Source organism: Apis cerana, linkage group LG2 (genome assembly GCF_029169275.1).
Source record: "Apis cerana isolate GH-2021 linkage group LG2, AcerK_1.0, whole genome shotgun sequence".
In the NCBI taxonomy this organism is placed as follows: Eukaryota; Metazoa; Arthropoda; class Insecta; order Hymenoptera; family Apidae; genus Apis; species Apis cerana.
In genome coordinates this window covers 12,296,951-12,309,653 of record NC_083853.1, presented here as the reverse complement: position 1 = coordinate 12,309,653, position 12,703 = coordinate 12,296,951, and the positions used below count along the sequence as shown (strand labels likewise).

Genomic DNA, 12,703 nt, shown 5'->3' with positions numbered 1-12,703 from the left:
TCTATATTGTCTCCTAAACGATATCCGCTCAATTAGATCCATTAGGATCCGTAACTATCCTTTCTTTTTCGAATTTTTATAAGTTCGATCGATGTGTAAGTAACAACGAGATTGAAAAGAAACAAATAGGCATTTATTCACAAGAGGCAGGTGTAGTTACAGTAGTGTTTCGTTCTGTCGCTCTTTTATATATATATATTTATATATATATATATATAATAGTATTCTCACGTTCGTTTATAATTATCGATCGGTCCATCTACGCAATACAAATGGGCATGAACAATGGGGGAGGGAGGGGGGGGGGAGGTGCATACAAAGTGTTTTGTCCTTTCGTACGCTCTAAAAATGACACGTGGACTCGTCGAATATAACGAAACGCGTCGTTCAGTTTTTTTCTTTCTCTCCTCACTCCTTTTAGAACTTGTTCTCGTTTCAAGATACACGCGCACACCGAGATTCTATTCCAAGGAAAAACGAAAGAACGGAAAATAATTACCTAAAATGTTCCAAATAGAATCTCGTTGGCTTGCTCTTGAATAACGACGCTCGCTTGGGATTTTTTCGTAACGTCGACGGAAAAATCGATCGTTTTTTATCGTCCACGTTACAATACGTTTAATCGATCGCGCGACGCTTCCAAAAGCCGATCGTCACGCGAGCATTATTATACGAATACATTATTTTCCTCTCCTTCTCCTCTTATTCTCATGTTTCTTCTTCGTTTTTCCATTTTTTGATAATCAGTGATAGCGATATCTTCTTTTTCCATTTTAGAATTTATTTTTATTATTAAATTACGCGACATGAGGATGACTGTGAATTCCCTATACTCGAGGCGACGACAATGATCGTGATATTACAATTAGAATTAACAATGATCGTTCGATGATGTCTATGCGTGATTCTTTTGATGAGCTCGAATCGAGTAAAACGATAGTCGATAGTTGGCGCTCGAACGCGGATAGCGTTCGTTCTCGATTTCCCGAAACGAATTGTCGATCGAAAATATCGTGTTGGATACATTTAATTGCCATAAGGTATAGAGAGGTACGTATTTTTTGAAGATAGAGAGATAGAGAAAGAGAGAGAGAGAAAGAGAGAGAGAGAGAGAGAGAGAGAGACACTATAATTATCAATGAAGCATCGTGTTTGTGCAGAACAATTCTCCTATCAAATAGATCGCATTTTTTTTGTCGTTAAGGATATTACATGTCACAGTAAATATAGTTAGGTTTGCACTATTCTATGTCAGTTATAAGTGGCTTCCCTTCTCCTTTACCCTCCTCCACCTCCTTTTTTTCATCACTTTCAACCCTCGAGTGGTATTTTCTCGTATTTTCAACGATACTCTCGTATCCTTCTTGGCGACATGTCAACACCTATATTAAGGAGACAGTTAAGCTACGTGTAGTTTGTGAATATGTGTATGTGTATGTTTTTTTTATGTGTAATGAATGTGCTTGTGTGTCGCGTGTATATGTATATATGTATGTATGTAAATGTACTCCTGAATAATATGTCAGTTGTTTCAATTTTTTCTTTTTTTATAGGTGCAACGACGCTAACCTTAACTTTCGTCTCGATCTTTCTTTTCGCCTCTTTGGTTTATTACATTTTTATACGAGAATGTATAATAATATTTACATCCATACCACATTATATCTTCACACGTCGCGCCCTCGAGGCTGTCTCGTGCCACCCTCGATCGCTCGCTCGATCTAACATTACGATAATATAAATTCAACAACTATATATATATTTATATATATATATATATATTTATATGTATATCAAAGCAAGAAATCGTATCAACGATATATCAATAGCAGAAGAAACGTTGCTGGTTCTTTCTTTTTGTAAAATAGAGGATCCGAGTTTCCGGAGTTAGGGTCGCACGGGAGGCCTCGTCGCGCGATATTTCGTGTTCAATTATTGTTCGTGACATGGTTCTCAAGTCTATCCGCGTAGAGATTGAGAGTGACCAGATAATGGAAGGAACGCAAAAAAGATATAGGGGGTGAAAGGAAATTTCGAAGCTGCGGATAGATCGAAAGGGAATTTCCGAAAAGAGCCACGGTGTAATAATACTTGTCGCCCTTTTGAAGGACTTTCTCTTCCGATTTATAACATTCGTAACTACTCAGCCAAGAGACGAGGCGTTTCGCGAACGCAGTAATTATCATCTCTCGTTTAATAACATTCGTTAACGTTCCACATTCTTTTTTTTCTTTTTTTTGTTTTTCTTCCTTCCTCATCTTCTTTACAGTAAAAGGCAGGTGATCCTCGTAACGTGTATTTTTTTTTTTTTCTTATATACAAAGAATGAAAATCATCTTCGCTATTCTGTCCCTTATCTAGATATACATCCTCATCTAGATATAATTGTCACATGAAAATCCCTCACCAAGCAACTCTACATCACGCACGCGTTCCTCTTTCTTACATCCTCTACACATTCATGCTCTATGCACTCAACCTTCTTCCCTATATCCGGCCAGCCATCCTTCTTATTTAAACGCTACATAGAAATATCTCTTCGTTCTGGGTCCCGCACAACTTTGTATCTTTTGCAATGACGATGGCTCCCACGACGTGTGGCCGTCATCGATGGACGATCAAGATGCACTGCGAGCAAGAGAGTCATCGGAAGTCTTTCTCCTTTTTCTCTCTCTCTCTCTTTCTCTCTCGTTGTCTCTCTCTCTTTCTCTCTTTTTCGAGAAGAGAGACAACGAGAGAGATTTTTATTCCGTCCGACGGTTTTCCCTTCGAACAAAATAATCTCTCGTTCCGGGACATTAACACTGACCTACTGTTGGTAACTTTCTTACTGACAGTACACATATCGTTACGTAAACGACCGATGGCTTTTGCCGCTTCTTGTCCCGTTTCGTCTTGTTTCTCTCTCTGGTTCGTTCCGGATCGTTGCACAGCAATTTGTCGGACACCTATATTTTCTCCGTCTATTCGTCGCGATATTTGTTTGCACCAAACGTAGAGCCAAACCAGAGTAGCGCTATTTTCTTAGGAACGTTTTCGGTGAAACGCGAGAAGCGCGATTGAACGAGCGAATGAAAGCTAGACGATGGTCACTGTTCTCAATTAGCGTATATATAATCGTTCGTGGACGAGACGTCGGTTCGCGACATCGTCACGTGTCTAATCGCGAGGTAATCGTACGAAAATAATCAAGGATCGGACGAAGTAGACCTTCTTCTTCGTTCTCTTCTGTACAACTCGCTGCGATTTGCTGCAAAAATTCGGCGCTGGTATGGAAAATTGGCCTAAAGCTAATACGATAGAAAACGAACCGAACGGCGCACGATGATACACGTACATACGGGTTTAATTATTATTCACGGGTTTCTCTAAGCTACTGATTGACATTAGGCATCGCGAGCACTTCGTCGACGATAAACTTGGAGTATCATTTCGAGTCGTCGGAGTCGTGCTTGCGTGGTCCTGTACTCGCGAACAATGATTCCGAGAATTGTTACAATGACTCGCGGAATACGTGTAACTTTTTATGAAAACGTGATACGATTTCCGTTGACAAGAACGCGCAGAGGAAGCGACTCTGTCGGTTCCAAGTCTTCAGGTATCTTGGAAAACGTTCGCCGCGTGTGAAAAGATGCATTCGACGCTGTGCACGTGCGAATAATGAGTTTGCGGATAATACATACGTGTACGCAATATATTTATTTCTCTCCGTGATCGCGTGACACACGCGTGCAAGAGTCAAAGCGTCAACGTTCGAACCGTTCCGGAGAACGGGATATCGTCGTGGCGGTGAATAAGCTCCCTGCTGGCAAGTTGCTGGATATTTCTTTCTTTCTTTCTTTCATTCTTTTTTCAAACACGGAACTTTATTATGGCTAAAAATTTTCACGCCATTCCAGTATCTGGGCGTATGATGGAGTTCAGCGATAATTAATTTGTTCAGCGAGGCGCGTTACAACGACGACGACAACGATGCAACGATGACGAGTCGTTACACCGTTTCAACAGAATGAAATTGTTAATCGTTTTGTGTAGGCATTAGCGTTATTGCACAACGATTGTGCGTACAATAATATATACTTATATACATATATATATATTTATATATATGTATATATATTATATATACTGTTTTCTTATTGCGAGTCTCAAAATCGGTACGTAAAGCTTGGTAAATTCGATCTCTTTCTTCCCGTGGATTTAAAGGACGGTCGCGCTAACACATTTAATCGCCTTCGTTTCAAAAAGGTGCAAACTCTTCTATAATTCACCATAAAAAATAAACTTCCTATTACCTGCTCGTGTAAGTAAGTGTCCGTGTATCTGTACGCGCGTCTGTGTTTATGTATGCATATACATAACGAACACCTGTGTAAAGACCTCCTGTGTATTCCTGTATCGCGTGAATTCCTATATGTGTCTCTTCTATATAATGCGTGTATTACGTGTTTATTTCGTGTGGTCTGGTCATCCTCGTTCTCGTTTCTCTAATCTGTACATCCGAGAATACACATGTAAGTTATACATTTAAGCTCTCTATAGCTTGTTCGTCTCTTTTTAATCTTCGAATGCCTCGTGGATACGCTAGAACGTTACCTCAGTCATTCCGTCACTCACGCATCGTTCCCCTTTCACTCCTCCTCTGGACTTCCTTTAAATCCAGCGATTTATTATTAAATTTAGCGCGATAAATTACCATTCCGTATATATACAGATATTCGCTCTATCTCTGTCCCAAATCGTTGCAGGATTCCCTCTGTTCTCGAAACGTAGTTTCGCAACACGATCTAGACGCTGATCTACGCGGCCTTTGTTTCTCTCCAAGGATCTCATCCCGTGAAAACGTTCGCCCGAGGGACGCGACGACCTTGAGAATCCTACCTCCAGTTTCGTGGCCCCAATCCACGAACTTCCACCGCCTTTCTTTCTCAAAGGCGATATATTTTTATCTTTTCTTTTTTTATTTTTTCTTTTTGTCTGACACTGCGTGTAACATACATAACATCATATCGACACACGTAAGCGTAGTCCACTATAGCTGTGGTAATTAGTATAGCACTCTGCAGAATTCACGATTCAGTCGTTAACGTAAGAATACGATTCTCTCTTTTTTTTTTTTCTTCTTCCTTTCATCTTTCTTTCTTCTTGTTTGAGAGATAGTTGGTTGGCTCGACCTGCGGCTACGTTCCACTTAAGGATTGCTCTCCCAACGGGCCAGTTGAATACGCCTGTTGTCCAGAGAGGGCGAAAGGAGTGACCTGAGAGATGCACTAGGTGGCGATCCGCTGAAGTATTTCAAGGTCAGAGGTGACTGTAGATGCTTGTGTCTGATCACTTCTCGCTCAGCAGGCAGCGGCCACAGTTCCTGTGAAGGAACGAGCGAAGGAATCAACTACAACACAGTGTTCTATGATTGGCGATCGTATCGTTCATCGAACGTGAAAAAATGTATTTGGTCGTTTCGCTTTTTTCTTTTTTATCTTACGGATAATATTTCAACGATCATGGATGTTCATTTACCTGCAGCGAGAGAGCCTCGTCTCAGGACTCACCCTGCTTATTTCTACGCCCAGTCAGAGAGCCGACCAAAGACTTCAACGTGGCGCCAAGACCTTTTCCGCTCGGGGTGTTGAGGCTGCTAGCGTTTCTAAACCCTTGAGGATGTGCGTCTAAGCATTTCTGGTACCTCAGCTGTTCACCGCATAATTACGCGTAAAACTTAATCGAAGTAAACTACAGAGAATAGAGAAAATGGAAAAATCTAACAATTGATCACCTTGCAAGCAGCTTCAATAGTTTTGCAAAGAGCTCCGCTGCTAGGCTCGCAGTTGAAAACGTGTGCGATGAAAAGATCTTGCGCTGTGTGCATTATGAAGGCGCATTGTTTCACGTTACGACCAATTCCGAGGAACGACAGATAACGAACTCGACACTCGGTGATAAGTTTCTCCTCCTAAAACAGAGACATCGTTATCTCCGTGACAAGCTGTCGAATAAAAGATATTATTTAATCGACCCACTTACGTTCGGTGTAAGGATGGAGATCATGCTGGGCGCGACGGCGACGTTCACGTTTCGCCATTGATTGATAGGCGTGTTAGCCACGATGTGATCTATCGCGTCGTTGAGAACCTCCATTCCAGTCGCTTGAGAAACCTGCATGGATCCGAGATATTGCGCTCGCAACACCTTCTTCGGTTCTTCCATCGGTGTTGGGAATGATTGCGCTGGAAACGGGTCAACGTTTTACTCGTCTCTCTCGCGAAACAAGGTCTTCGAGTATCTCTGCGAGTGAATCTTACTTCGGATTACTTACTGACTAGCGCTTGTCCGTTTCTATGGAAGCGTCGATGCTCCGTGGGCAGATTAGTCGGTCTCGTGGCGAGGCTCGTTCGCCCATTGATGTCCACCGGCTTCGCGAGATTCTGGTGTTGCGATCGCTCGATCATGATCTTCTTGCAAATGTCGCGAAGCGTGTTGGCGATCGTGCGCGCCGGAATATCGCAACGGAACACGTGGCACATGTGTTTCCGAGTGGACCGGTCTCTTGCCACGTACGCAAAGTCCCTGAAAGAAGAACGACACGACAAACAATTGACAACACTGGATTTCGAAACGAGAGAAATACCGTTGTTTGGAACGCTCCTTACCTTTCGCTGTTTCGGTAGATCGTTCAAGGGGAAGACGGGGCATGAAACGGATCATAAACGAATTCGTTTTAATCGAGTTAAACACTTTCCCAAAATGTTGCTCAAGATTGACTTACCGGCAGTGGTCTCTGCCAACGCCCCACACCCTCACTGTGTGAATCGGTTGCGTGTTGAGCACGGTAAGATTCTCCGGGTCTATTAGTTTCAACGCGCCCTCGTCCAGATCCATGAACAAGTCTTTCCCCTGAAAAATGTTAAACAATCGTTTCCATCTCGCACCGGAATCGGATTCACTCGATCGATACCAACATCGCCCCATCGTCCAACCACGTCCAGCAGATCGTTTCTTCCCAGGGACAGGTCTACGATACATTTGTTGACGGCCTTGCTGCTTCTTTCAGGCGTCAAATCTTCCTCCGCGATTTCAGTCCACCCGAGGGAACGTACGGCGAATCTGATAGGTTTGTCCCTGCCCTCGGAGTCCGCTCGTGCGGGATAGCTTCTTCGCCTGAAACGCGAAGAAACAGGAGGTGAAGCGGAGCGTTGCATCCGAACAAGAATTGGATACATGCGATAAGATATCGATAAAACGTCTCACTTGAGAGCCAGCTCCACTTTTCTCTTGTTTTCCAACTCTTGATCCAAGGCCGAGCTCGTGTTACTGCGGGTGACGGTATTCACCATGCCGCTTAACGTGTGGAAGTTGTTTATCTGTATCGAATCGTGAAAGTAAAATCTCAATGCAAAATCCGTGTTTCGATTCCCAAATTTTAAACTTACGCTATCGTTGTCCTTGATCAGGCTTCTGCGCGACTCCCTTTTGGAATGCGGTGGCGCCTCGGGTGGCTCTCTCTGTATATTCCCGCTTTTCACGTGCCAGTAATAAGGTCCGTTCTCGTCTACAGGAAAAGCCCGGATCATTTCGTTTCGATTATTATTACGGATCATACGCGAGCCATCTGTGGATATCGATTCCCTTGGATACTCACCCTCGTGTTTCTGCCATCCTGGTGGCAGATTCTCATCTTTGTCCTCGGAATCGGTCGTATCTACCTCAGCGGGCTTCTCCTGGCTATTGTTCTGCATAGTGGCATTGTTCTTTTGATCCTTGGGCTGCCTCCGCTTCACAGGGACCGCGTACAGCTCGCTGTTCAATCCACCCTCCACGTGCGGAACGCCTCCCATCTCTGTCGTTTCGTTATCCGCTTTCTCGCAATAACTGTAATATCCCATCGTCCAAGGTTATCGCGTTGTTATCCCTCCGCAATATCCACTGCGCGCCTCTAATCACCCTCTTCACATCGCGCCAACGATACGATAGACGATTAAGGTCTAAGCAAAGGCAAGCAACGATGCTAATTTCAACATTGTTTACTCGACCGAAACGAGCGAAAAACGTGCGTCGCGCTTACGATTCATTCATCCTGGAATGATTCGACGTTAAGCGTGGCAGCCTCGTGCATCCATCCAGCTATGATTCGATGGATGGGTATCGTTAACATTTACTTATGCTTTTCGCGCGTACGCGTTATGATGAATCGGATCGCGTAATTGGCCATCGAGTGGCTCGTAAAGTTTTATCGATCGGCCGACTCGACAATGACGAATCGCGCTCTCCTTGATTGCCGCGTCATCAGAGAGAGAGCTTACTGACCGTGATTCGCGATCAACGTTCCTGCTGGAGAGGACAGAAATTGGCAGGAGAAAAGGAACGACGACGAATCGAATCGTATACCAACGAATTATTTGTTTTCATGCAAGCGGGATGTTTTTTTTCCCCTTTTTTTCTTTCCCCTCCCCTGCATTTTACGACAATTCTTTCAATTCAATGGCGATGTAATAACGCACGAGAAACGGCACGGATGCTGGAAGAGTACTGTGTTGCATTAAAATTACGCTGATGAATATGTGAATCGAGAAGAAGTTGGTTTGCAACGAGCGTGTCTCGCTCGTCCAACGAATAAAATCTATTCTCTTTTTTCGTCGTGGTGACGCGGCCACTTTCTATCGCGTAGAGCCGAGGCCGAAAGATCGACGCGCACCCGAGGAAAAGTTAGTTTTGCTTTCTAATGCAAGAACCGTGGAGAGAGAAGAACGTGGATACGAGTCTGCCGTGCGGAATTTTTATCGTTCCTCGCGTGTTTTTCCTCCTTTTTTTTCTTTCCTTTTACTTTTCCTCGTCGAGGAAATCGCGTTTCCCTCCCCGTGTTTGGTTAATCGCGGTCTGATCAATAAATAAAAACTTTGATCCCAATTCATTACCAACTTTACTTCCTCCTTCCTTCCTTCCTTAAATCAACTTTATATACCTTTGGAAGATCGCGAGACGTCGATCGATCACGTTTTTTCATTCCACGCTTTTCAAAATCCTACGCTGGTTGCATGCGATGCCGAACGCGTCCAACAGCCAACAACTTTACAGTACAGCGGAATGTATATGGGGAGAGGGAGAGAGAGAGAGAGAGAGGTAAGAAAGATAAGCAACAACAACTCGGGTTTACCGAGTTTCCTACGGAGCAGCGAGGAGCGAGGAGCATCATAAAACGCCTACTAGTAAAAGCGTCGCGATTGCAATTATAATTAGAAATCGCATCCAATTTAATTACTCGGAATGTAAACGAAAAGTGAGCGGAGGACGCAACCGGAGGCTAGCGGTTACTTGCTGACAATGGTGTAGTAGCCGAGCAGCGGTAACGCAACAACAGTAACAACAACAACAACAATCAACAACAGCATAATACGTATATATATATATATATGTATATAAATATAGAGAAACATGAACAAACAAACAAGATGTGAAGCAAGAGAAGTTCGTTCGATAATAAAGAACTGTGCAGCGATCTAAAGGGATTTAGGGGTGGGGGGAGGATGGTACGACGAGAGTAATTCTATCGTACGTACTTTCTCGAATCGGACAGATTCGCAGCGTCGACCGTGTCCGCGGATGCTGACTGTACGGGAGCCAGAATCGAGGAGGACGACGACGAAGATCGAGGATTTCCGTTGAGGGTATCGTCGACCAGAGCAGACTCCGCAACACCCTCGCTGCTGTACCTGAATCAGCACGTCGCCGAGCGCATTACTTAAGGGGGGGATCGATCGTCGATGACCACGCTCGTTTCGTTTCCTCTCGTGTTCCACGCGATGAAATCTCGATTCGAACGACACGTTTCGAGTCATCGGTTCGTAATCGTTATACTCGTCGGTTAGTTCTGTTATATTTTTTTCCATCTCGCGTGTCGCAACGAGGGGAGGATGAATTTGAAAAAGAGGTTTTAAAAAGAGAATTTTCGAGGCACGAAATCGAACGTGAGCATTACGGTTTTTAACGAGCGCATTCGTTGTCGACGAATTCGCATTATCATATTGATGCGATCATTACAAAGTCATGAATCTGGGGATAATTATGATCAGAGCGGATAACTGTTGGGCCGGCGGCATTTTGCATAATTAAACTTCAATTTAGTGGCATTTATCGCGAGCCAGTATTTATATAAGTTTTTCGCGATATTTTCTCCATATTTTTGCCCCGAATCGACTGTTAATACGGTGTTGCGGATAAATTGAATCGAGTATATTTCTCGTTTTACGTATAAATGTTTCGGAAAACACAGTTTACCATGTAGCTAGTCGCCAGGGAATTCAATTTCCCTGCAAAATTGCGAAAAAGCGTAACGAAATTTTCGTTACGAGAAATTCTTGGAAATCGACCTCATTTCCCTAAAACTAGAATCCCATCTACTCTCTTACTCTGTTTTCTCGCTCCGAGGAAATTCCATTCTACTTAGCACTCGCCATTTTCTAGCTCAGAGATTGAGAATCAAGAAGTTCGAAACCATGTTTTCCAAAATTGTGCACTTCCACGAAAATATATTGGTCCATAACTTACCGGCAGAAACGATTATCGCAGTTTAAGTAATTACATTCACTGTCCATTTCGAATCGATACAAGCTGATATCTTAAAAATATACTCCTTCTCTCTGTAAATGTCGGAAACGAAATTACGAGTAATCTCGGGAGGGCGGGTGATAAATTTTCCAAGGATCGAGAACGGTTCGGAGACGAGCTCGATTGACCGTCGTGACTTATGCGCGGCGCGTTGGCTGGAAATTACCGCGGCTGCAAGGAAATGCCATTTTAATTAACGATCGGGGAACGGAGCCAGGCACCGACGTGGTTAGTACAGGGTCGCTAACCATGTCGAAGTAATTAGGGGATTAGCCGAGCGGTTTGCCGACTAACGCCGCTCGTCTCTCCTCAGCATCGTTCGGCCCAGTCTTCGTCGTCTCCTTCGAGCTCGAATCGCTCAACTTTTAATCCCGGCTCGCCACACGGATTCCAATTTTCTTTGAAACGGAGGGTATAATCAAATGTAGATTTTCAAACATTGCTCGATGTCCCCGAGTTACTTGCCGAATCCATTTTACGAGATTCGAGAGATTTCTCGAAGAAACGATAATTAATATTTTTACATTGGCACGGATTTATAATTCGTCTTTCCCTTTGAGTATATTAATATTATTAGTAGTCTTGTGAAAAATATTCATATTTATTTTCGAGATTGTCGATTCAATTCGAAAAGATTTTCTATCACTCTCGTTGGATCACAAACGTAGAAAACTTGTTGTAACCATCTCTTCCAATGATTTATTTCGAACCGATGAATTTTCTTCCCGCAACGATGACATATCGCTATATTTTCTTGCAATTGCAAGCGCAGCGGCCTTCGATACCGCTCATACGATTTCATATAGATCACGGTTATCCATCATACGGCTCGAGAAAAGTGGTCTTCGATCTTTAAAACGTGACGTTGATGCACTTTTTGCTGAAATACCAATTTAACATTTTCTTCTACTCTCTCTCTCTCTCTCTCCCTCTCCCCCTTCCTCCTTCCCCCTCATGATCCATTACCACGCGTCTCGCCGTAACAAACCGTTCGATGGGAAAATATTCGAAAGGTATGAACCGTTCGACGTTGAATTTTTCACGTTTCGAGGGATGATCTCTTATCGAGAGGCAATAGGTTATTAATTCACCGAGTATCAAGATGCGGGAGCAAAGGGACGGATAGATTATTCGAGGGTTTCGCGATCCCTTTTGACAGCCAGAAACTCGATCCTTTATCCGGGGACCGGGTGGCTGACCCTGAATGACACTTATCCCTCTGATCCCCTCTCCCCTCCTCCTCCTCCTTCGAGTTCGACCATATTTTAAGGCGACGCGGCCTGTCACGCTCGGTCTTCTCGCTCGCTTCGGAATATTAAATTTCCCAACGTTGCTCCGACCGCCACTCCCGTTCGCCGTTATTTATCCGCGACCAGCCATCGAACTCTAATAAACGGCCAGCCTCGGATACCCTCGGAATATACCTATGAAACGTCATCGCACGTGTCGCACAGATTGCGCAATGCTAATTCCCGGTTTCATTGCACGCAACCGGTAACCGTTAATTACAGCCTTCAACGAGCATAGTAATTTCTCCCGTGCGCGTCGTTAATTGGCTCTTTGAACGCCGGCCGGGCTCGTTTCAATCGGTCGAAAATATGGAAACGAAGCCATTTCACCGCCAAAACCTAACAGAGAGTATCTTCTATGTTTCGCAGAGATATATGTATAGAAGAAGGGAGTCTCTGTTCTTTTGAAGAGCATCGATTCATCGTGGATGTCCGCTTTTATCGTTTCGAAGAAAGACTTCTTTCTGCCCAGCTACGAATGAAACACGAAACGGACGGAATAGCGGACAGACGCGAGGAACAAAACTGCGGAGAGCGATTAACGGTTCGGTTGGGGAAAACAATGAGAGTTAGCGAGACAGGGGAGAGGAGGAAGGTGGAAAGTTTCGCGCGATCCACTGTCCAAGAGGTTAATAACACCGTTTAAAACGAGTATGTGGGTTAGCGAAGGCTAGAAGGGCTGGAAATTCGCCAAAAGTTACAGAGAGAGAGAGAGAGGAAGGCAACGTGCATAAATGCGGTCGGACCGCGGAGGGCGATCGATCAAGCCGAATACCTTTGCGGGAATTCTCTATCGATCGTCGTCGATGCGA

General features: G+C 44.0%; 1 protein-coding gene across 12 annotated transcripts in view; it reads right to left on the bottom strand.

Moving 5' to 3' along the window:
* Window positions 1-111: 111 nt before the first annotated feature.
* LOC108002709 (protein Fe65 homolog) overlaps window positions 112-12,703 on the bottom strand; it is a 113,118-nt gene continuing 100,526 nt past the window's right edge. For 3 of the 12 annotated variants that reach the window (XM_028669170.2, XM_028669171.2, XM_028669172.2), the window contains 12 exons: window positions 9,555-9,707; window positions 7,640-7,869; window positions 7,431-7,549; window positions 7,249-7,361; window positions 6,960-7,158; window positions 6,767-6,894; window positions 6,651-6,656; window positions 6,317-6,567; window positions 6,025-6,227; window positions 5,777-5,953; window positions 5,553-5,691; window positions 112-5,392 (listed from right to left, as the gene is read on the bottom strand). In XM_028669170.2, the coding sequence (XP_028524971.2) occupies window positions 5,343-5,392; window positions 5,553-5,691; window positions 5,777-5,953; window positions 6,025-6,227; window positions 6,317-6,567; window positions 6,651-6,656; window positions 6,767-6,894; window positions 6,960-7,158; window positions 7,249-7,361; window positions 7,431-7,549; window positions 7,640-7,869; window positions 9,555-9,707 (1,768 nt within the window). In that variant the 3' untranslated portion in view covers window positions 112-5,342. Of the gene's footprint in view, window positions 5,408-5,520; window positions 5,692-5,776; window positions 5,954-6,024; window positions 6,228-6,316; window positions 6,568-6,650; window positions 6,657-6,766; window positions 6,895-6,959; window positions 7,159-7,248; window positions 7,362-7,430; window positions 7,550-7,639; window positions 7,870-9,554; window positions 9,708-12,703 lie in introns of all 12 variants that reach the window. The other 9 variants (XM_062071250.1, XM_062071251.1, XM_062071249.1 and 6 more) reach the window with 6 other exon arrangements.